A 25,998-nucleotide genomic window follows, 5' to 3' on the forward strand; every position below is an offset into this window, starting at 1 on the left:
TATGTTTAGAAATCTGAAAAAAATGAATATATTATGCATTTTTTATGCTTGCCGATATTTGCTGATATTTTCGCCAATATTGCCGATAAGATATTTTTTGGACCCTCACCGATATTTTCCCGATACCAATATTATCAACACTGCTCCAAAATCACCTTGCAGCAATAGAACCAAGGTAAGATCTTAAAAATTTATGCTCTCATTCCATGTTAGAAATGACAAGAGCATAACAAAAATGGAAAAAAAATCCAAGCAAAGCCAACGGTGTTTAAGAACACCATTATAGCATTAGCATACAATATACAACAACATAACATAATATTTTCTTATAGATTAACTGAGATCAGCCATTTGCACTTCACGCAACCAATCTTTCTTAAACCAAGGTTGATTTGGTCACCTTTGATCACACAAGGTAGCCTCAAAGTGGTTAAACAATCTACATTTCCTAGCCTTTTCAGCACCCGTTACAATCATCTTAGTCCAGTCATATTCGACCAATCGAAACCTCTCAATTGGCTAGTCGACTTCTCAATCAAGCCACAAAAGGGCATCTAAGAGTCAGGTTTAATCACAAATTCCAACAATACACATGTATTACTATTATGATGATGCATGACAAAAAGTGTAAAGCTAGGTAAGGTCAACTGATTTTTATTCAGGGTAATCTGGATTCATTTCACAATGTGAACTTTGCTTTAAAAGGTTATGATGATAGATTGATAGGTCTCAAGATATCACTAAAAAGGGGCCTTAACTGTCTCGAAAACAAAACACAATATAATCTTTTCATTTGTATCCTAAATGAACAAATGTCGGCTCCCCACACAAAGGAAAATTCTGGGGTAAATACATATAAGTTTTCATTAAAGAATGAAGATAACACCTTTAAATAGAGTGAACTAAACTGAATATATTGTGTTTGTTACTTGTATGGAAACCTCTGGAATTAAGAGAGGTCCATAATAAAATGCTTGGAAAAGATCACTCTTTACTGTTTAGAAGCAGGCGCTCTAGACTGATGATCTTCTTGTTTGGCCAGAGAAAATTTTCCCACTTTCTGCAGACAAGAAAGAACAAAGGAAAATAAGCAATTCCAATTAAGAATGTTGAGTAAACATTTCAAATAACTAATTGTGAAGAAAAATCAGCTCCTTTAATGCTTTCTGTAATGAATCTCACAACGGATTCTTTCTTGAAGCAAGTTAGAGAGATAATATTTATGATCATTGAAGATGTTAAAACACTGTTAAAGTTTTAACTGTTAGGCGATGATGGTAGACAGAAATTAAGAGAACAGTCATACCGATTAGGGGCTTTTAACCTGCTGAAAAGGTTAAGACCCTCAAAAATTCCTTAAGATTCTGGGCTTTGGCATAGTGTCTAGAGCTAAGAAATGATATTGTTAAAACAGCTACAAAAAGAGAAGTTCACATTTAGAGGGCATTGAGAAAATATTGTCCTTAAACACTCACCATAAACATTATCAATCTGTGCCATGTCCTACTTGTCTTATGGAATAATGCGTAATACAAGTGGATGGCAGTGGTTCTTGGATTGTCATTGTGATGTAGTGTTTGTTTCCACATAAACAATTCTTTTAACTTTTGGGAGGTTGTTCAAAATCTAGTGGAAAGTGAGAGATCTTTTCTAACTAGTTTAGCTCCTAAGTTATTGTGTGATTAAGATATTCTCGCAACCATTTTATGTGATGAAAAAGTGCAACTATCTTGAGACAAACATGCATGCATTTATTTGTGTATGGTTATATTGTTAAATAGATCACTCAACAAAATTTTGGTGTATGGAAATGGTGTCTACCCTCCCAGTTATCTATATCATATCAGAGTCAACATGGACCTTACTCTCTCATGAGAGACGTCTGTGATCATGGCAGTTTTCAACATTGCTACTCCTCTGTAGATCTAGTATTAGTGTAGGAAAGTAGATAGTTTTTGTTGCGAGTGTTGCTGCAATTTGTTTGTGGCATTCTGCTGAGCATTGTTCTATGATCTGTTTGTAGCGCTATATTACCCTTGTCCATCAAGTTGAAATGACATTGATTGGTGTATCAAATGAGAAAAGAAATCTGGTAGTCACTGTAGTTGTATAGGGGGGTACATTAACCTGTCTAGGTGTAGCAGCAATTCATGGCATATTAAACTACTCTTGGTTACTACTGAATGTTGATAAAAGTTCAACCAGGGTGGATCCCGTGCATGGAACATGAATCGCTTAGTCTGCTGAAAGTGTCAACTTTGACTGTTGGATCTGCTGTGAAGATCAAGCATGGGATTTAAGCTCTGTTACACCGGAACCGCTCCCGAGAGGTGGGAAACCCGTTTTTTTTGGAGTTCTAGCGTTTCCTGGGGTTGGAGAATACAAACCATGTAGAGAAATACACTGAACTTCCCACAAAACATGAGCCCATGTTGAAACCTTCGCAGGAAGAAAGGCCAAAGACATCCTTAACACAGATATCCTTAATTGAGAAACTGGAGCAATCTCTTAATGGGTTAAGGAAGTGTGTGGCACCTCAACGTAAGGGCGATCTCTGGGATGTCATGCTAATGAGTATTTCTTTTGCTGTTTATGTATATATATCGCAGAAGATTGTGTGTGCATATTGTATGTGTCAGTCAATGCTTAAACATTAGAGTTGTTTTTTCTTCTCTTAAGAATAACTAGAGAAACAAATGTAAAACTGTTCCTTTGTATTTTTAAGCCAGATTGTTTTAAAGACTGCTCATGTGTCAGAGAACTGATAATAACTTGACATTTTATATATATATAAAAGGGAGAGAGACACCCAGAGCATATATTTATATATAAGAGAGATTATATATTTACTATTGATATGTTTAAATTGATTTTAATATTTGAATATTTTGATTCAATATTAATTTTGATTATTATATAAATATATATTTAAAAAATATATATATTTTTTATATTTTTATATTTTTAATTTTTTTATTATATAATATTAACGCTCTCGATTAGCTGTTTCCTGTAGATTTTGGGGAAACCTCTAGCCGTTCCCGACACCCGTACCCAAGTTCCCAATGTTCCCACGTTCTAGAAACTCATGCAACATAGGATTTAAGATGCTTGAGAGATCACATGTGCTCCGGATCTAAGCAATTGTTGCTTCTATTGCAGCTTCTTGTTTGCATCCTTATGTAGTGCACGGAAACTTGGATCACTCAGAAGTTGAGTGACAAGGTGCTGATCAATGTGTCATTAGAAGAGGCTAGGTATGGTTGGGACCTGCTGAATCAATCAATCAAATGACGAGAATGTATGTTGTGCAATTGGATGAGGTGAACATACTCTATCTATAATGTTCCTGACTTAAACAAACAGTGATATATAAAGCAAAAACGATTCTCAACACAGAAAATTTTAACAAACAGCACATGCTCATAAAAACTCCAGAAGTAGAATCAGCTGAGCCATTTTATTAATCAATGGAGCAAGTACAACAGTACAGAATCCAGGTGATGAGACAATGATATCAAGTACTGGAAAATGTCTAATCTTCTAATGCTCTACGCTGCCCAGAAAACTGCATTGCTAGCTAGAAAGGAACTGCAAGAAATTCCACTTCTGTTGCTCGGAAAATGCTACAAATTCAGCCCCAAGCTCCTTGACCAAAACCCACAAAAACCAGAAATTGTTTGGCCCAATTTTGACCTCCCAAAATCGACCCCCAAAAGCACTGTGCAATCCCTAGCAATTTTGCACTATCTACTGCAAAGATACGACTGAAAACCCCACCTCTGGAGCTCAGAAAATTCTGAAACTTTATATCTAGGATCCTTATCAAAAACCTAGAAAAACTCAAAAATGGTTTGGCCGAATTTTGACCTTTCGAATTCGGCCTCCAATCGGCCCTACGCCCTCCAAACTACTCAAAGGATATTGTCTGCAAGGAACACCAACGAAATCCTCCTCCAAGCTCTGAAAATGCAGCAATCACCTCTCCAAATATTTCCCTTTACCTCCACGGTGAAGTTCAACCTCAAAGACTAATACTCTACCCTCCAAGTGAGCACCCAATGTTGCCTCTGCGTTGGCCCAGGAAGTGCGAAAGACACCCTGCAAGGTAGCACACTCCTCTAGCTCCAAAACTCTCCCAAATGCCAACAATCCTCCGATGCATCCTCTCCGAAAAATCTTTCACCCAAACTCCACTACAAGACACCACAAGAAAAATTGGCCTCCTCTTCACTACGTCCTCCAGTAATACGCACCAATGCAATCATTGGAAATCACAATGAGATCCTCCTAAAAAAATGAAGAAAAACCTTCATAGGGTGGCACCCAAAGTCCCCCGAAGAAAGGGTGAGCTCTTCGCTTGAAAAACTCTTGTTAAACAGCAAGTGACTCGGCTAAGCAACTCGAGCAACCAAAGAGAAATTTGATATGCCAAAGATGAATGAAATGAGGAGAGCTGCCTTCCTTATATAGATTTCGTGGAGCACTTTTCCCTCCAATTTTACCTCCATCGTGGGCCCTCACTTAACCACCTCCATGCAAACCGAACTAGGGAGTGCGTATTTCCCTAGTGTGGGTGGCCCCCATGTGTAATTTAACCACAACAAAATAACTTATCCTAAGTCTAATCTCCTAATAAAAATCGAATGGGCCCCATTATCTCCAAAATTGGCCCCAAAATGCAATAATTAGTCTTGTTCCAAATTAATTTAGGAAGGGACATGACATTATCATTTTGCAATCAGGAGCTATTGCTGTGAACCCCATGGGGGTGATCAAGGGTTGTACATGGTGTTTAACTTGAGCATCTAGTATGTTTGGTAATTTGGATTGTTGGAAAGCTGCTTCAGAACACAGTAGGGGTCTGATTCACTTCATTTTTGATGATATGGATGGTGGTAAAAGATCGCTACAGACACACCAGGTAATCCCAATCCCATCTTGATCCGCTGATAAGACTATTTGTTATTCCGAATGTCATGAGAAGAGACAGTTTGTGCATGCTGGTAAGCAGCTCTTGTGAGGTTCATCCAAGCATATATCTACAACAACAATCTGCTGCAAATTCCATTTGAACCTACCTTGGTAATTAGTGCACGATTTTCCCCTCAATTACTGCCCATGAGATTGTACAGATTGTTGGTGCCTCTGTGTCTGTCTTTCATATAAGACAATCTATACTTTCTTTTGTGGTGGCTACACAATGGGTCAATAGCATTTGACATTCACTGATACACTAGACAAGTTGTTGTGACAAGATGTGGATCAGTCGAATTGCAGTCAGGTTAAGAGTCAATGTTGTGCGTTGGAGGTGCCTTGTTGCATGGATATATACTTCGACATGCAAAGTTTCTTTCTGGTGCCTAAATGACAATAGACCGTTGATTGGGCTTATGTACGTAGGAGAAAAAACCTATGAGCTCATGGAAGCAAGAATCCTAGACTGGACAGTGATGATGATCGAGAGAATGACCAACGGTGTCAGGTAAGAACACAACTTGAAAGGGGCAATTCCACATTATTTTTTACCTCCAGAGAGTGGGAAGCCCATTGTGACACATGCTTGATTGACATGTCTTCATAATGAGATCATATAAAGGTGAGACAAAAAAAAGAGAAAACAAAAAAGGTTTGTTTTAAAGGTTCCTAGGTTTGAAATTGAGAAGACATACTCATCGGTCATTTGACTATGTCAACTTAGCGTTTATTTTTAAAATCCTTGTGTAGCATATTCATGGAGATGTATCCCATTTGTTGGAGTTATTGCTCTCAACTTGTCTTACTGAGATTGCACGAAGTTTGTAGTAGTGGCTACGTGGCAATAATATTCACTCAATCAATACGAGAAGTTCCCTTCTTGGGGATGGTGACTTTGAGAAGAAATTGGATCTACTTAGTAGTGTTGCCATCTAAGTCACCTGACACGGGGATTCGGGATTCGTAGTGTCGGATTCGGAAACGTGGACCCCCCTGGAACAAGACACATAGGATTCGTTATATATTATTTTATTAAATATATATATATATATATATATATATATATATATTAAAAATTAGATATTTCTTACACAAATTTTAATTAATGATACAAATTTATTGATTTCAAACATAGATCTTCATCTATAGCATGCATAGTACATACAAAATTCAAATACATGTCAATGGTCGCATAAATCATGATTCATAATTCATAACTAAAAGACAACTTACAACTACAAGATAGTAAGATAAACACATTGACAATTGTAGTTTTCTCATTAAGTCATCAAATCAAAATGTGTTACATAGGTAGTGTTGGTGCAATGCCAATGGCAAATAGAAATAGAAAATATAAAACAACTACAGGTATACAAGCCTCAAGGCATCAATCCTCACCATCAACATCAGAATCAGCATCAATATCCTCATCATCATGGTCCCCACTGCTCTCCTCTGCATCTTCCTCCTCCCCTATATCCATAGTCGCCTCTGCATCTGCTGGTGTGGAGGATGACCCCTCTAAGTCATCAAATCTAACAAGCTCTAGCATTGGATCATTGAAATCCAGGTTGGCCAATGCCAACCCAACATTGGTGTCTAGACCCATATCATCAGGAAAGACATCCCACATCTTTGTCTTTCCCCTCAACCACTCTTCCCTCTACCTGTAAATAAGACGAAGGTTGGTGTGCACATACGCCATTGTCTTTGCCTTGCACTGCTCAAGCCTGCTCTTCTTCACACTATACAAATTCCCATATGTGCTCCAATTCCTCTCGCAACAAGAGGATGAAGTCACCTGAGAGAGGAGCCTCATGGCTAACTGCTGAAGAGGAGGGCTTGTTGCCCCATGATTTGCCCACCAAGAATAGGGCTTCTTAGCCCCCCTGTCTCTAATCACATCATAACCTCCAAATCGACCACTGCCAGTGGAAAACTCTGCAAAGGCATCCTCCACCTCATCAAGCAATGTAGTATCCTGAAAAATCCGCCTGAATGCCTCTTTCCTCCCCTGTGAGATTTCACCATCCACGTGAGGAGGGAATCTACGAGAAGGTCCACCATTCAACCACTCATGGTTGTAGTATTTGGGGTTCAATGAGTGAGCCAAACAATGTAAAGGTGTACAATTCTTGTCCCATCTGCTGACAAGAATATTCTGTATAGTATCACAGAAGACCTCTGGTGATGTCTCATACTCGAGGCACTCACTCTGTAGAATAATGCTCCTCACAGACTCAATCATGGAATCCCATCCCTCATAAACCTCTCCTAGGATGGGTTTGTCTGTATCTGCAAATCGAAGCAAAGAAATGATAGGGTCCATGATCCGAATCAGTGTTACTTGGGAGCGAAAGCGAAAGCGAGGAGCGGGAGCGAAAGCAGGGAGCAGGAGCGAAAACGAGAGTGGGAGCGACATTTTCAGAAGCTCCCGGTTTGGGAGCGAATCCCGGAGCGTTTTTTATATATATATATTTTATATTTTGATACATATATGTCAACAAAAACATGTAGAATAATGAATTAGATATAAAAAACATAAAAAAACATAGATTGAACCATATAAAACAACAATCATCTAGAAGTTATAATCTTCATCAACCAGGTCCACAAGTTAGTAACATAGTAACATACAACATATTGAGTCTCATGATTCATCAATTTTAAAGTTTCAAGCTTTCAAAATTCAATATATAACATTTATCATCATGGATCACCAAAGTTGTACTTGTAAGCCAAGTGTAACCATTACAACAAATAATATCTAACATGAAATGAAATGTTATAAAATGAAATGAAATGAAACAACTTTCAACTTTCATGAAGCATCATATTCATAATTCATTACTAATGAGTTATAATTGCCAACTTCAAACTTAAATTGTCATATATTGTTTAAAAAAACATCATAATAAATATGAAAGAGTCAATAATTATAAAGGTACTAGAAACTAGAAAAGAGATGTAAATCTATTATCTATTTTTTATGCTTGGGCCTCTTGCCACCACGAGAAATGTCTAATTTTTTAGTCTTGTTGGAAAATCAGGATCTTTGTCATTAATATCACCCTCTAAGCATAAATATCCAGAGGTATCTTTGTCATTACCTCTGTATTTGTATAGGGATCTTTGTCATTAATATCACCCTCTAAGCATTAACATAAGATAGAAAAAGCATAGCATGTCAAGTCAAGATTTTGTTTGAGTGATGCGTACATTTTTAGGAAGGTCATGATAGAGGAGTTCGACAACCAATGTCACTAACATCAAGGTACATAGAGGGATTGGTGTTCTTGATTAAATACGAGTTCCTTACCCTAATACATGACAAAATTCAATGGAAACATTGCAATCCCCCAATCCTAAAATCCTGAAAAACTGATAAGTCCGCTAGATTTTGAATGCAATCTAAAATTCTTCTTTCTCCATATGAAATCCAATGAGGTTGAAACCACTCTCAAACATCCTGAGTCATTTCATGGTAATGTTAAAAATTTAAGTAAAAGGATGAAAATGAAGATTAAGGAGAATGTCACTTTTACTTTAAGAATTTAACATTACCATGAATAGCATATCAATACTAGGGCCTAGAGTTGATCATTAAGCTTCCCCACTCAAAAATTATTTGTTTCTTTCAAAAAAATTGCATTTCGAACATTACTACAAAAAAAAAAAATTGCAAAACAGGCAAAACACTCCCGAAAAGGCAGGGAGCGAAATTTTTTTTAGGGAGAGCGCTCCCAACCGGAGCGCAGATTGGGAGCGGGATCGAGGGGAGGGGCGCTCCCCCGCAACACTGATCCGAATAATTAGATCTACCCTCTCCCACCAAGCATCATCTAGCACTGTGTCCTTCACTCTTTAGAGGCTACCTGATCTGTTTTTCTCCAAAAAGACCAAAACTCAGAAATAACCATGGACCCAAGAGCGGTCTTGACCTCCCTCAAGCTCTTCAACATCATGAATGAAGAGGCAAACCGTGTATCAGCAATCTTCAACAATGATAGATTGGTGTACTCTTGTAGATAGTGAGGGCATTTGTATGATTTTGCACAAAGTTACAGATATGTCTTGCATCCTCAATAACGCTTCCAATCCAAAGCACATCAGAAACAATGGATTTCAGTGCTAAGTTCAATGAATGGACAATGCAAGGTGTCAAAAACACTTGTGGATATTTAGCTTCCACAATCATGCCAGCAGCGTTGCAAACAGGTGCATTATCTGTAATGATTTGCACACAAGAATCAACACCTACATCTTCAATAACTTTTATAAATAACTCACCAATAAATTGTGCATCCTTGTATTCTCCAAGTGTATCCACTGCTTTCATGAAAACTGGACCACTCAAGGAAGACACCATGAAGTTGATGATTGGGTGTCGTGCTGGATCTATCCATCCATCAGAAACAATGCTAACCCCAAATGTTGGCCATGATACTACAATAGGCTCAAGCATTTTTTGCACCTCTTTTTTTGCCTTCGTCAACAATGTGGTTCTCAGCTTCTCTGACCCAGCAGGCACATACCCTGCTGGAGCCCCTTGAGTTAGAGCTTGGCACATCTCAATAAATAGAGGTGAGCGTGCAACATTAAATGATATGAAGTTTTGATAGAAGAAGAAGGCAATGGTGAGATCAAGCTCTTCCCGTCTCTCTTTTTGGAAAATCTTGTGCATTGGACCAAGTGCTTTTCTTTTTGCTGCTTGTCCCCCAGTAGAACTCTCAAATGGAAACATGGTGGCGGCTTTCCTCAAAATGGAAGGGAGTCTTCATTCTTGGGTTTTCTTGATTTTGAAGCCACATTTTCCATACCAACAGTGGACTCCTTTTCCAATTCTTTTCTCTTTTGTAAAGAAACAGCTTTACAAGCTCCAATCCCATAACCCGGTAAAGCCAACAAATGTGTTTTCACACGGTAATATGTGCTTTTGAAAGAAATGTGACAAAAGTTGCATCTCCATTGCACATTGCCTCCTCCCTTTCCCTTGGTGTTTGTCCCATCCTCTCTTGTGACATATTTCCACAATGGATATTTATCAATGTTCCACCAAGACTCCGGTGCGGGGAGACGCGGGTGCGGGGAGACGCACAGGGGGGACGTGTGGGAGTACCCTCAAATTTTAGGGAAATTTCGGGGGTGCGGGGAGTCGTCGAGGTATATATATATATATATATATATATATATATATATATATATATATATATATATAATTCAAGTTCATATTCATTGTTCACTGTTCAATAATGAAAGCATAAAAATATTAAATAGACAATTGAAATTTGAATCATTGATCCATCCTCATCATTCATTTTGATACATACATCATTCATATGCCATACTCAAGTGACAAGTCTCATTATTGAATTAATTATTATTCATACATACCATGAGATTCGAAAAACAAAAATAAAAATCAATAATAAAATATTCAAATACATTGATCGATATCATTCATCATTCAATGGTTCATCATTCTAGAATCTACATTGACTTAAAAACTAAATTCATCATCCATCATTCTAGAATCTAAATTGAAAGCAAAACATACTAGTATATTTTCAAAGTTTGAACACTAAATCAATATAACTCAAAGTTTCAAAGTTTAAACTCAAAAATAGTTAAGAGTGAAATGGAAATGACTTTGGGTTGAAATGAAATGAGCTTTTAACTTTAAGGTTTAGGCTTTTAAGTTTTAGTTATTTAGTTATTTAGTTTTAATTTTAATTTTTTTTTTAGACTTTTAAGTTTTAGTTATTTAGTTTAAAAAAAAATAAAATTTAATGGTTTTGAGTTTTGAATTTTTTATTTTGAATTTTGAATTTTTAAGTCTTATTAGACAAATTTAAAGGGAGACGCCCAGGCGCACCCTTTTTGGGGAGTCTAGACTCCCATACTGAAGGGGGACGCCCAGAAGCACCCTTTTTGGGGAGTCTTGGGGAGTCTAGACTCCCACACTGGGGAAACGCACCCCCTTGCGTCTCCCCAAGACTCCCCAAAAAGGGTGCGTGGGGAAACGCACCCCCAAGAGACTCCCCGTCCCGGGTGCGTGGGGTGCGAAGGGTGCGCGCACCCGACCCTAGGGGACGCGTCCCCGTGGAACACTGATATTTATCAATGTTGTCTTTAGGTCCTCCTCTTCCCTCAACATTACTTGCAGCGGACTCTAAGGATATTGGGGGAGAAGGGGCATCTCCAATAGAGACATTCTTGCCCTTCCTTTGCCCCCTAACTACTGTCTTTGATTGAGCTATGAATACTATAAAAGAAATGAACAAAACATGCACAAATTTGTAAACAAAAAATCATATATAAACTGCTATAATAGAATAAAAAATGCAAAAAAATGGAGCTGAAATGCACTTACCTGGTGCTTGAATCTCCTTGCCGAACGCTCTACTCCCTTAGCTCCTTGCTCCAAACCCTTCTCCACTTGCAAACAGCTCAAACAATCTTGCCAAATGATAAACAGCGTGACTGTAATGAGGAAATGCGGCCTTTTCTAACCCACGGGAGTCCCTTTTCCACTAAACGAATCTTGGAAATCGGGACATGCAGTCAAAAATCAGAACACGTTAGAGAATTTCAAGACACGTTTGGGATTCGAAGAATCCTAATAGGATTCGACGAATCCTGTTTTTGGGACACGTTTTTTGGACGAATCGTGACCGACATGCCGAATTCGGACACATGGCCCCTATATAACAAATCCGGTTACTTAGGTTGCCATTAATTGCAGCTAGTCAACTTGATGGAAAAGCAATGATTGCAGGAGATCCTCATGCATTGTTGAAAGCATGGTTAGATCATTGGATCAAATTCTGATTGTACAAGTATAGTGGTTTTATTAGAATTCATGACTCTATCAAATGACAATTGAAGTACGGAAATCCAAGACAAAGATTGGACAAGGACATTGAATGCATATGATAAAGATGTAGAAAAACATTCCAAGTATGTGAATGACTGCAGTAGAACAAGAAGGTTTTTTTATCATACAGGTCATTGTCTCTTGCTGATATTGGTAGCCCTACGTGGCAACAATATGTAATATAAAATCATTCCTGAATCTGCTTGATAAGGTGTGTTGTGTCTGAAAGACAAATATAGCTAGATGTTGTGTTGTTGAAAAATGTAGCGAGAGAAGGTCTTCTCTGGCTTGTGCCTTAGCCAAAGAGATACCACGAATAGTCTTCGTTTGACCATAGACGAGTTTGTGGAGATTGTAAACTCATGCATGGAGTAGGAGGAACAGTTAAGTGGACTTTCAACAGGCAGTTCGAGTTTGGAAGATGACGAGTTGGGGAGCTTCAGTCTTGATTGAGGCAAGGACGAGTTAAACTAGCAGTTGACTTAGTTAACTAGTCAATCTCAACTCGTGTTCTAAATTTGTACTCGCCAGATTTAGCATGGATCGAATCAATAAAAGGAGGACGAAGGCACAAGTTTATTCATCATTATTGTTGCACGAGTTTGTGTGAGAGCTTCTTGTTGAGAGTGTGTACCTTGGAGGAGCCAATACGCAGAGGATAGAGAGACTTTCTTGCTGCCAAATTGCGCTAGGATTTAGGAGGTCCATCCTAAATAATAGGGGCCAGATTGTGCTAGGAAATAGGAGGAGATCGGCGCAGGGAAATAGGGCCAGGCAAGCCACAAGGAAGTAGGCGCTGGGTCAAGAGTTTGCAAGGTGTTTTCAAGCTAGTTTACTAGTAAAAACAAGAGGGTTTTCATAGTGAAGCAGATTGCCTTGTAAGAGATTTAATTGCTCTAACTCTATCAATAAATTCTACAGCAAAGAAGTGGGTTGTTAAAATTGGCAACTAGGGCCAGACTCCATGTGGGTCATCTCATTTATGGCAACTGATATTTTTCTTGGATCCCTCTCATCGAGAGGTGTAGGATTGATCTAAAGATCATCCAATTCCAATAAGTATTCGAGTTATGAATTTATTTGTGTTATAAGACAATTTGTCAAGGTCAGCCAGCAACCAAATAAACCCCACATGTGCTCAACGTTTTAGTATAAAGGGGGATGACTTGAGAGTCATTTCACACACAACTTCTCTCTTGATTTCTCTCCACTTGTCTTGGGTTTTAGTGTGAGAGAAATCTAGGAGGAAGTTGCCCTAACACAGTCCTAAGGAGGATGATCTAGCTCTCAACGCAGTTATGGAGGAGAGATCTAAATGCTGTCCTAAAGGGATCATGACACCTAGCCGCAGTCAAGGAAGTCTATCTACGCTGTTGTCTAAGGAAGACCCACACACACAATCCCTAACCACAGTCAAGGAGGGTTAGGTGCCCTAGATAATGAGTGATGACTCAGCCATCCCATACGTTGTCCTAAGCAGGCTGTCTAAAGCCTACCGCAATCAGATTAAGAGGGCTGAGGGTAGAAGAGACTGTTTAAAGGTGGGCAAACCCTTAACCAGGTTGCTGCAAATCTATGGAAGCTTGTTGTGAGGGCAGGCCGTGGACCTTGTAAGGACTAGAACCGACCAGGATTATTGTGAAGGGTCACATCCCCACAAGGTAGGGCAGCCACATCACCTTGGACTCTGGAGCAAATCTGGGCAGAAAAGAAGGCTGGCAAAGGGACTGTTATATGCCCTAACCAGGCCTAGCTTGCAGCAAACTAATCAGACAGTGGAGGTCAAATTGGTGGCTGCTCATAATGGTATGATACATGAGACAGCAGCAACAGCAAGGGTGCCTATTGGAGCAAGGTAAATGGAATAGCTAGGAAATAGAGCTTGGTGCAGCAAGCTATCTTAGGAGCAGTTGTCACTAACAGTGGGACAGCAATGCTAGTAGCCATGACAGCATGATAGCAGCAAAGGTATGCTAAGGCAACTAGGAAATAGAGCTTGGTGCAGCAAGCTATCTTAAGAGCAGATGTCACTAACAGTGGGACAGCAATGCTAGTAGCCATGACAGCATGATAGCAGCAAAGGTATGCTAAGGCAAAGAGCATGGACAGCATGGCAAGCAAGCAAACATAGAATGGCCATGTCACTAACAGTGGGACAGCATTATGCTAAATAGGGCAGCTAGCTACATGGTGCTGCTAACTAGTGCAGCAAAGATGCATGGGACAGCAGGCTACATAGCACTGCAAAAATGCATGGGACAGCAAGCAGACTTGGAATGAACAGTGGGACAGTTGTATGCCTCATAGGACAGCAGTGATTAGCATGGTACAGCAATGGACAGCAGTGCAGCATCAGGTGCAGCAATATGAAGTGTACAGCATGGTCATGAGGTCCAGCATTGTGATGATGGGTGCAGCATGGTGCAGCACAGTGAGTTGCAGCATGATGACGAGATGCAGCACAATGATAGGTGAAGGAGTCACCTTGGAGAATCAGTTGAAGCAGCATGTCTTCAACTGATCTCATGTATCATCTTTTTAAGAGATGATCTATACTCTTATCTAGATAAGTCAAAGTGTTGACTTCTGTTGTAAATGTACTATCTCTCTCTCTCTGTTGAACTATTGAAGAACATATAAGAAGAATTGATCAAGGGTTTCCCCACATTGGGGTTTGTCCCTGGCTAGCGCCACATCTTGTGTCCTCTTGTCTTGGCTTGTCTTCTGCGATTTATGTTTATGTTCTATCTGCAATTTACTTTAATGTTGATGTGATTGCTAATCTGGAAAAGATATTGAGCTAACTGTGAAAATTGAAATAAATTGCTCTAAGCATAGAACATACCTAAAATTAACATGGTATCAGAGGTGAGGTGAAGACAAAGCCCAAGCAAGAGTGAAAGAGCAATCACTGAAGATAGTTGGGAAAGAACAAAAGGATCAGCGGATTTCTCATCCCTCTTCAAATTCACCGAGGGTGAAGTCGAAGCAGAGAATATTATCAAAATAGCACAGCGGAAGTTTCTGATGGCCTTTAGATCACTTCAATGGGAAGTCTGGATCTAAGGGAGGAAGGAAAGGCAGATGCCTTGGTTATAATAAGTACAGCCATTATGTGAAGGAGTGTCTGAATGCTAAGGACACATCACTTGATGATGATAACAATCATTCCAGGGACATCTTCAATGGTCAGAGGAATGACTGGTAATGCAAATCATCAAGGGAACGGCCGACTCTTCAGAGAAAGCAAAGAACCCGAGGTATGAAGAATCAAATGTTGTTTCTAATAAAATAAAGAAGCATTACCTTGTATTGGCCCTCTCCTTCAGATTTTGTGGGAATCTGGCTTATTGACTTATAGTGCTTCAAGGCACTTCATCGGATAGAAGGGTGATCTCTCTAATTTAGTAGAGATGGAAATAATCGTGGGAATATACTTGGAGCCGATGCCACCTATCCCGGAAAGGGTGTAGGGAATATTACCCATCAATTGAATGAGGGTAACTTACAGAATCTCTTTTATGTACCTGATCGCAAGAAGAACCCGATTTCCATTTCGACAATGGAAGTCAAAGGCTTCAGGGTGGTATTCATCGATGGAAAGGTACGGGTTTGAAAATAGAATTTTCTAAGATGCTTTTACTCATGGGTTCAAGGTTGGAAATTTGTATCAAGTTGCAGGATGTTCCATTGGGGACCATGTCAGTTTTCACATCTCATCTATAGCATTGGAGATCTACTTATTATGGGGCCCTACCCGATGTGAGTCAGATGGTGACAAGGATGCCTGAATTCAAGAAGAGCATGAAGATACACGTCCGAGATGTACCGAAGGAAAATCTTACAAGGGGACCATTCCCCTCATGTAGCAGGTCCACAGGTTTGGAACAACCCGAGGGGTTTGAGATTCATGATCAGGAATCTCATGTGTGCAGGTGGAAGAAAGCCCCTGTGGCTTGAAGCAGAACACCTCGGGCTTAGTATGAGAGGATTGATAGCTGTCTAATGAAGCTGAGATTCACTAGAAGTGAAGTCGATCCAAACCATTGCTTGAAGGTTGTGGATGATAGACCTCTCATAATGGCACCTTCTAAGGACGACCCCTTTCTGACAGGGGCTCTCATTTGCAAAAGTAAGAGGGAGTTGGATTCCGAATACGGAATGGTTAACTGCAAGCCTGTGACAACCTCGATGGAGTTTAACTTTCAGAAGTTATGTGGTAGTGATGCCGAACCAGATTTGGGAAATGCCTTTGAGTTTCACAAACTCATTCACATTGATATTCTTGGTGAACTTCAGTCCAGACATATGATTTGCAGTTAGTATGATGAGATCATATATGGTTGAGCCTCACTGGATTGGTGCCAAGAATCTTCTGAGATATCTTTAGGGCACAATCTCTCATGGACTGAGATACACTGCTGGAAATGTGAAGCTACATGATTATTCGAATGCTGACTAGGTAGGCAGTGTGGAGGATCACAAGAGCACTTCTGAGTGCTAGTTCTCTTTGGGTTCTGCGTTGATATCATGGATGAGCAGGAAGCAGAAGTTGGTTGCTATAAGCACCGCTGAAACCAAATACATAGCTACGAGTATGATCTCGTGTGAAGTTGCCTGGTTGTGGAAGCTCTTCAGCAAGTTGTTTGTACACATGACAGATACCACCGTGATCCTCTATGTCAACCAAGGGGGGATTCGATTGTTGAGGAATCTCGTATTCTATGATTGCTCCAACAGATAGACATCAGATACTACCTTATCTGGGATATGGTACGTCGATGAGCGAGGAGGCTCCATTGCATTGACACTGATGTACAGGTCGCAAACATTTTGTCAAAGCCCCGGGGAAAGGTCAAATTTGTGACTTTCCCGAACGACTTGGAGTCATTGAGAGACCCTCTTATGAGGGTCCTGCATGTTGCATGCATTGAGCTCTGGGAGCTCCGGGGGGCTTGGGATACTTATTGGAGCAACCAGTGACCATAGGGTGACCCACCCTCCCCTAATGGTGCGCTGTGTACAGGGTGAATGGCTCAACGTTCCCCTGTGATACCCCGAGGCGACTTAGGGACAGGATGAATGGTTAACCTGTCGAGGCATCCTACCCATGCAATCTGGGACTCATGGGAAGTACCTCTCATCTAGCCAATGAGCAGGGAAATGGGGTTAGGGACCATAGTAGTACTATCGATGGACGCATCGTTGTATCTACCGTACTCCCTATGTTAGGATGACCTCCATTGATCTGGGATCAATGAAACTGATCTGAGATCAGTATGTGTGGTTTGAGACACTCTCTTGTGATATTGATCTGGGATCAATAAAACTGACTTCGGGTCAGTAGAGAATGGTATGAGACATTCTCGATCAATTCTTCTTCTTCTTGGTTCAGCAAAGCAGAGCAATGCAGAGCAGTGCAGGATGAGATAGTACAGTCAGACATATGGATCAGCAAATGGAGTTCTCCCTAATTGAGTGGGAGTGTTAAAATTGGCACCTAGGGCCAAACTCCATGTGGGTCATCTCATTTATGGCAGCTGATATTCTTCTTGGATCCCTCTCATCAAGAGGTGTAAGATTGATCTAAAGATCATCCGATTTTGATAAGTATTCATGGAGTTATGAATTTATTTGTGTTATAAGACAATTCGTCAAGGTCAACCAGCGACCAAATAAACCCCACATGTGCTCAACGTTTTAGTATAAAAGGAGATGACTTGAGAGACATTTCACATACAACTTCTCTCTTGATTTCTCTCCACTTGTCTTGGGTTTTAGTGTGAGAGAAATCTAGGAGGAAGTAGCCCTAACACAGTCCTAAAGAGGATGCCCTAACGCAGTCCTAAGGAGGATGATCTAGCTCTCAACGCAGTTATGGAGGAGAGATCTAAATGCTGTCCTAAAGGGATCATGACACCTAGCCGCAGTCAAGGAAGTCTATCTACGTTGTTGTTTAAGGAAGACCCACACACACAATCCCTAACCGCAGTCAAGGAGGGTTAGGTGCCCTAGATAATGAGTGATGACTCAACCATCCCATACGCTGTCCTAACCAGGCTGTCTAAAGCCTACCGCAATCAGATTAAGAGGGCCGAGGCTAGAAGAGACTGTTTAAAGGTGGGCAAACCCTTAACCAGGTTGCTGCAAATCTATGGAAGCTTGTTGTGAGGGCAAGCCGTGGATCTTGTAAGGACTAGAACTGCCCAGGATTATTGTGAAGGGTCACATCCCCACAAGGAAGGGCAGCCGCATCACCTTGGAGCAAATCTGGGCGGAAAAGAAGGCTGGCAAAGGGACTGTGATATGCCCTAACCAGGCCTAGCTTGCAGAAAACTAATCAGACGGTGGAGGTCAAATTACATGGGACAGAAGCAACAGCAAGGGTCCCTGTTGGAGCAAGGTAAATAGGACAGCTAGGAAATAGAGCTTGGTGCAGCAAGCTATCTTAGGAGCAGCCGTCACTAACAGTGGGACAGCAATGCCAGTAGCCATGACAGCATGATAGCAGCAAAGGTATGCTAAGGCAACTAGGAAATAGAGCTTGGTTCAGCAAGCTATCTTAGGAGCAGCTGTCACTAACAGTGGGACAGCAATGCTAGTAGCCATGACAGCATGATAGCAGCAAACGTATGCTAAGGCAAAGAGCATGGACAGCATGGCAAGCAAGCAAACATGGAATGGCCATGTCATTAACAGTGGGACAGCATTATGCTAAATAGGACAGTTGGCTACATGGTGCTGCTAACTAGTGCAGCAAAGTAAATGGGACAGCAAGGTGACTAGTGCTGCAAAGATGAATGGGATAGCAGGCTACATAGCGCTGCAAAAATGCAAGCAGACATGGAATGAACAGCGGGACAGCAAACAGACTTGGAATGAACAGTGGGACAGTTGTATGCCTCATAGGACAGCAGTGATTAGCATGGTACAGCAATGGACAACAGTGCAGCATCAGGTGCAGCAGTATGAAGTGTACAGCATGGTCATGAGGTCCAGCATTGTGATGATGGGTGCAGCATGGTGCAGCACGGTGAGGTGCAGCACAATGATAGGTGAAGGAGTCACCTTGGAGAATCAGTTGAAACAGCATGTCTTCAACTGATCTCATGTATCATCTTCTTAAGAGATGATCTATGCTCTTATCTAGATAAGTCAAAGTGTTGACTTCTGTTGTAATGTACTCTCTCTTTCTCTTTCTGTTGAACTATTGAAGAACATATAAGAAGAATTGATCATGGGTTTCCCCACATTGGGGTTTGTCCCTGGCTAGCGCCACATCTTGTGTCCTCTTGTCTTGGCTTGTCTTCTGCGATTTATGTTTATGTTCTATCTGCAGTTTACTTTAATGCTGATGTGATTGTTAATCTGAAAAAGACATTGAGCTAACTGTGAAAATTGAAATAAATTGCTCTAAGCATAGAACATACCAAAAATTAACATGGGTTTTCCCAGTTGGGTTTCCCAAGCAAAATTATTGTGTCTCTTATGTGACTGTGTTTTTATCTCTGCATTCATATTCCGCTGCTTATCAGTTAAAGAACTTTGTATCTTTGTGAAAGTTACTTTGTTTTCAGTTATTCACTAAGTAGTTGCAAAGTTCTATGGAATTTTAACATGTGTTTCTCCTATTTGTTCCTTGATAAGAGGTTATTTGATAATGACACTGCCATAAGACCTCAAACGGCAAGTGTATGGTCTATAGGATTGACTCACATACATCTTGTATCCAGACTATTTTTCTATATAATTGATGAGCACATAGTTGGATACCTATATGTCTCAGTAGATGGGAGTATTGATGGAGTATGTCAATAAGATGGTTAGTTGTTCAAAATCTACAGTCAAATTGATGTTACGCCCTGGAGTACAACAAGTTCCCAGTCAATCTGTGTGGAACGAGTGTTCAGCCCAAATGTACATTTAGTCCCCCGCTAGTATGTTGTTTGAGTTGATAATCCCGTAAGTGAACCTCAATGGAGGAGCATGGGTTCTCTTGTTGAGAGATGGAAACTAGTTTCTTGGGCAAATAGCCATGGTTGGTTATTGTAAAAGTTAAAGATGCAATTAAGTTACCTTGTTCTCATTGGAGAAGAGAGGTATTAATGGCAGAGTTAATTATAAGGTGGAATGATTTCGCAACAGGGAGGAACATACAAGGTAAAGTCCATGTCTATGTTTAATAAAAACAATGATCATATGGAAATGTGAATCATAGCTTGTATGGTATATTAGATCTATGTATTGATCCTACAATTTTTTGAGCTTGTATCCTTCCTACAATTAGTTTTTTAACTTTTTGGGACAAATATTGTAGTGGTAGCTAGACGATATTACAAAAGTTCGTATCTAGTGCCTCCATGAGAAGGAGTATTGAATAGTATGTACCTATATCTATATATGTAATATGTAAAGGACATATTGTTGTAAGATTTGGGTGGGCATGCATACCACTTTGCCATGTGTCCTTGACGATTTGGATAACTTGTTTGGTATAGTGCAAAAACTCTATTAAAGAGTTGTTCACACTTGGAGGAGTGGGTTCTTTGTTGGAAGAATGCTTTGTGAGTCAATCGTGTTGGTTTTTGACCTTGGGCGGTGTAGTAGACCTATAAATTTTAAGTTTTTTGTACATTTAGTGGGAGTTCATCAGGGAGTTGGATGAACCATGTTTTTGAAGAACATCTTACTAGACTGACAATTGTAGCAATTAGGTAACCATCTATTTCAATGGATGGTTATTCCTTTATATCAATCAACTTACGAAATGCAGGTTATGAGTTGGAATAGATATAGACTTTACTTATTAGGACTGTCTCTGATTCATGGTAGAGAATCTGACACATTGAGCTAGAGAAAAATGTTGATGAAAACATAACCTTACAGATATTAAGACAATTACTTGTTAAAGGGAAGTGATGGAATTATTAACTCCTACTTGTCTTATGGAATAATGTGCAATATGAGTGGGTCGTGGTCATTATTGCATTGAACATTGTGATGTAGAGTTTGTTTCTACATGGATGGTTTTCTTTTAAGTTTTAACTTTTAAAGGTGTGACATGATAGTGTGCCTATCTTGAGATAAACATTCATGTATTTAGAATTGTACAATTATATTGTTGAATGGACCGCCCAACAAAGTATTGATGTGCGAAAATGATATCTAGTCTCCCATTTCTCTAGATGCCCGTTTAGTGGGACTAAATGAAAGTTGTTATGAGTCCAGAGAGCCGAATGGGTAGAGACTGGGATTCAAATAACTGCAGCTTAAGGACTGCTGTCACCATTTGATGGGAATTTTCCGCACCTAGAATGTCCCAAACCCCATAAGGGCTGCGATAAAAGCTTTTAGCCGGGCAGCTGAGACACAATGTAAGTTGAAAGTGCGGTATGTTTTGATCGAACAAAAACCTGATCTGCAAACTGAAACCCAGCGGTCGCGTTCCACCAACCACTTTACATCTATCGATTTAGAACAGATGATTAAGTTGGGGGACTAAGGAATTAGGGTTTACAATAGTCATCCATCATCAAAGTAAGCATTTTTTCCCTCTTGGATTGAGGCTCATGGTATCATCGGATTTCTCTCTGTCAATGGAGAAGTCTTAAATTGGAGGGTTCTGGGTTAAAGGGGAGAGCAGACTAACCTAACCTTTCCTTGCCTGAAGAAGCATAAATAAACAAGTGAATATTGATTTGGGTAGGATTCTGGTTATAAGGGGATGTGATAAGAGAAAAAGGGAGCAGGGTAAAATTCCTTTTTCTTGATTGAAGAAACATAAATAAGCAAATAAATATCGATTTGAGTGGAGGGTGGGAGAGTAACCATTATTTACCTTTTGAAGAATGCAATTGCGGAGAACGGAGAGGAGGGCAACACATTTCTTCTCGTCATAAGGTGTGCTCGCCACGCAGTTCAGCAGCTTCAAAGCCTCCTCGCCGCACACGGCCTCGGCCTCCTGCTGCTGTGTTGTTGATGAGGAAGAAGAAGATGGAGACCCGGACATTGTTTTGTTTGGTATTGTGAATGGATTTCTTTTGGAGTATTGTTATTGATCCCACCACGAATTCGATGACAACTGCAGAAATATGATCACAACAAAACTTATATATGTAGCTGTGTACTGCATGTGCCCTGACTTATTCGCATTCCTTGTATTTGTTTTCAAAGAAAGCAAAACCTGTGGGCTGCTGACTCAAATCATAAATTGCATTTCATCTCCCAGCACACAGGTTCAACTCTCTACAGAAACATTTGATTTTTGCCTACGCTGCCAGTGAACGTGAACGTTGTGCGCCAAGGGCTCAGATGACTAGATGGATCGAAAGTTCTAAATTATTCCAAACCCGAACGACAAAGCCTTCCCAAGAAGAGTGGTTATCATAATTATTCATGCAATTATATAAGATTTAAAGAATAAGAGTTCAAAGGATAGAATTTGATGAATTTGATGAGTAAATTGTTTTTATTTTTGGTTATCATAATTATTCATGCAATTATATAAGATTTAAAGAATAAGAGTTCAAAGGATAGAATTTGATGAATTTGATGAGTAAATTGTTTTTATTTTTTAAATAGAGTTAAAAGTTTATTTTTTATTTTTTATAGTTAAATATTTTAGAGAATTATTATAATATTCGTTAAAAAAAAGAGTTCATTTTTATTTTTTTATAGTTAAATATTTTAGAGAATTGTTATATTTTTTTGTTAAAAAAATTAAGATGGGTAATAAAATGATGGAAACATCAAATTTGATTGGTTGTTTCAATTTGAAATTCCAAATATAAATAGAAAAAAATTAATTATTTATATTTATTTTCAATTTAATAAATAAATTAAAGATATCATACTATGTGTTTTATAAAAGAAGAGGAGTTATGAAGTAAGCACACATATTCATCTAATGATTAAATCAAACCAAGATGTAATGCCTCCACACTTCATATTTTATAAAGGAGGAGGTGATGTTGAAGATGGGAATCTCAAGCAATCGCACATTGATCCATACCAAATACATCATGTCATTCATCATCTAAAAAAACAACCAAAGAATAGGAGATACCAAACAAGCACCCATTTTTATCCCCACTAAATCAAACAAACCAAGATGTAACACCTCCATATAACACATCCCACAAAGGATGAGGGGAGTTCATGGAAGCACACATATTCATCCATACCAAACATAACATGCATATTCATCACCAACCAATCAACCAAGATGCCACACATCCACAAAATGTGTCTAATAAAGGAAATTGAGGTCAAAATAGCACACACATATTCAACGCACAATCAAGCACTCATGACACATGCATCCACATAATAAATTCCAAAGAGGAGGAAGGTAAGGCCAAGCAAGAAACATATCGTCAGCGAAGCAACTAGGACACCATGCATTCACAAAATACATCTTACAGGGGAGGAGGGTGAAGCTAAGCAAGCACACTTGTTTCATCCACCAACCAATTGTAAAACGAACATATTTTTCATATTAAGATATTCTCTTACAATATAGGCTAACTAGTTTTGATTAACAAATCATTATTAAACGACTCAAATATCTTATATCACAAAAATGTTATCATTTAATTTGGGTAAAAAATAAACTTTATCCACCCCTTAATAGATTAGAAAACTTTTCCACTTCGGTTAATTTATCAATATTAAAATTACTAAATAACTCAAAAATATTATCTTATATCACAAAAATGTTATCATTAAAAGCTGGGTAAAAAATAAACTTTATCCACCCCTTAATAGATTAGTAAACTTTTCCACTTCACTTATATGTGGTTAATTTATCAATATTAAAATTACTAAATAACTCAAAAATATTATTTAACAACGTCAATATCTAACCCATGTGTGTGTGTTATATTAATTTATTAGTAAAGAAATATTAATAAAAGTGAATATTGTATAAAAAAATCTTGTGTGGCTCTGCTCTCATGTGTGTGGCTAAAACCCTAACTTCTCCTCGCGATGGTATCCCCAGAGGGGAATCCTCCCTCTCATCTTCATGAGCCACAATGTTTCAGGCTCTCATGGTCGTTATAGCATTGAAACCCAAGAGCATGGAGGCTCAAATGGAATTTGTAAAAAAGGCTGAAAATGTTCCTTCGGCTGCTCATTACATAAATTTTGAGGTTTAAAATGGGCCTCCGAAAGAATATTATAAAATAATAGTGGAAATAATAAAATAATATTAGATTACATCATCAAATTTTCGAGGGAAAAAAAGAAGAAGAAAAAACTACATTTTCAACTCGTGTTTTCAACTTATCTACCTACGGTTTTACTCAAATTTCAAGCAGGAGCACTCGTTGGATGTGGAATTTAATTCCTCATCCAAGGAGTACCCATGTTGCATACTTTCAATGGACCCTGCTACACAAAAAATGAGAAATACATGAAAAAAAGTGTGATTGATGAGGAGTACCCATGTTGCATACTTTCAATGGACCCTGCTACACGAAAAATGAAAAATACATGAAAAAACGTGATTGCAGGGTCCATCAAAAGTATGCAACATGGGTACTCCTTGGATGAGGAACTAAATTTTGCATCCAACAAGTGCTCTCGTTCGAAATTTTAGTAAAACTATAGGTAGATAAGTTGAAAATACGAGTTCAAAAAGTAGTTTTTTTACTTTTTTATTTTTCAACCTTATTACTTTTATACTCCAAAAATGGTGGATCATCCCCCATGATTGACATCATCATCTTGATTCCTATTGGTTCTTATAAAGTTGATTTTAGTTGTATATTTTTGTTTTAAGGCCCATTTTAGACCTCGAAATTTTTGTAATGCTCCCCACGGCAGTGCGAAGAACCACACTCGCATTTTCTGATCGAGCCCTCATTGGAAAATTTGTGGGGATGTGATCATCCCCTCGTTCAATGGATGCATGGGTAGAAAAAATTAGAAGTTGAAGATGAAGGGAAAATCGGTCTGTACGCATGTGGGAATGGTTTTTTGCTTTCTTGTTTGAATTGAAGGAAGATAAAGATATGATCTTTAGGAATGGTCCCTATTTCTTCGGCTCTCGAGGGATGTATCTAAACAAGTGATCTTTAGATTTTAACCCTGATGAGGATGTTTTGAATGTAGTGCCAGTCTGGGTTAAGCTTTCGCGACTCCCTCTCTCCTGCTAGAGTGATGAATGCTTGAGAGTTATTGGAACGACGTTGGAAAACACTTGGATAGGGCAGAACCCAATGAATCTTAATTCGCATGTGCTAAGATTTATGTGGAGGTCGATTTAGAGAAGGGTCCAACCTCATAAATAAATCTTACCCTTGGGAGTTGGACTCATTGTTAAAAGTCTTGACTATGAACAAACCCCCTTCAATTGTCAGTATTCTCATGAATACAAAAAAATTTCCAAGGACTGAGGCAACAGGGGATCGAATCTTCCATCAGATCAAGCAAATCAATGGTAGATTCATAGGCAAGGAGGAAACAAAGGAAAATCATCAACAACTAAGACACAAAACCATCCAAATAACAATGGGACCTCAACATCATCAAACCCATTTGGCGTCCTTCAAAATAAAGAAGAAAATGAGTAGAAGGATCTAATGAATAATGGGTCTCTTGTGGATCACGAAGAAGGGGAGATTAATGAAACATGGGAGATCTAAAGTTTTTAAAATACCTTGGAACAAGGTTGGGCTACCAAAAATCAACACATTATGTTGGGAACTAGTAGATGGGAAGGTGCTAACAGCGGAAAACCTTAAAAAAAAAGAACATCCGAGGCCCATCCAAATGTGTACTTTGTGCATAGGCAGAAGAGGATATCTCCCATATCTTTCGACAATGTTCATTCTCAATGGAGGTTTGGAAAATTGCCTTTGAAAAGGTCAAAGACATTTCCTTCATTTTGGAGAATTAGCTTGACGTTTTTTAGCAATGGAAGCACAAAACTCCTTGGCCAATGTAATCAGATTAAGTGACAATGAGATGTTGGATGGTGTTCCCAAAGTACTTGCGTTGGGCCATTTGGCTTGCTCACAATCAAGTAAAATTTAACAATGTATGTCCAAATCTGTTGTTCTTGGCAATCAAAGCATCTCAGCTGTTATTGGAGGCAATTTCTACTCGAAGTTATGAATTGAGAGAGATGGATGACATGA

General features: G+C 39.1%; 1 protein-coding gene across 1 annotated transcript; it reads right to left on the bottom strand.

The window, feature by feature from the left end:
• Window positions 1-735: 735 nt before the first annotated feature.
• Window positions 736-22,231, bottom strand: LOC149167744 (Cox19-like CHCH family protein). The gene is made up of 2 exons (XM_089431584.1): window positions 21,693-22,231; window positions 736-1,060 (listed from the first exon to the last, which is right to left on the bottom strand). The coding sequence occupies exons 1-2, from the start codon at window positions 21,861-21,863 to the stop codon at window positions 992-994; spliced, it is 240 nt and encodes a 79-aa protein (XP_089287710.1). The 5' UTR covers window positions 21,864-22,231; the 3' UTR covers window positions 736-991.
• Between the last annotated feature and the right edge of the window lie 3,767 nt (window positions 22,232-25,998).

This window comes from Pinus tabuliformis, chromosome 5_1 (genome assembly GCF_031772625.1).
Source record: "Pinus tabuliformis cultivar Carrire ecotype Pingquan chromosome 5_1, CPIR1, whole genome shotgun sequence".
Lineage (NCBI taxonomy): Eukaryota > Viridiplantae > Streptophyta > Pinopsida > Pinales > Pinaceae > Pinus > Pinus tabuliformis.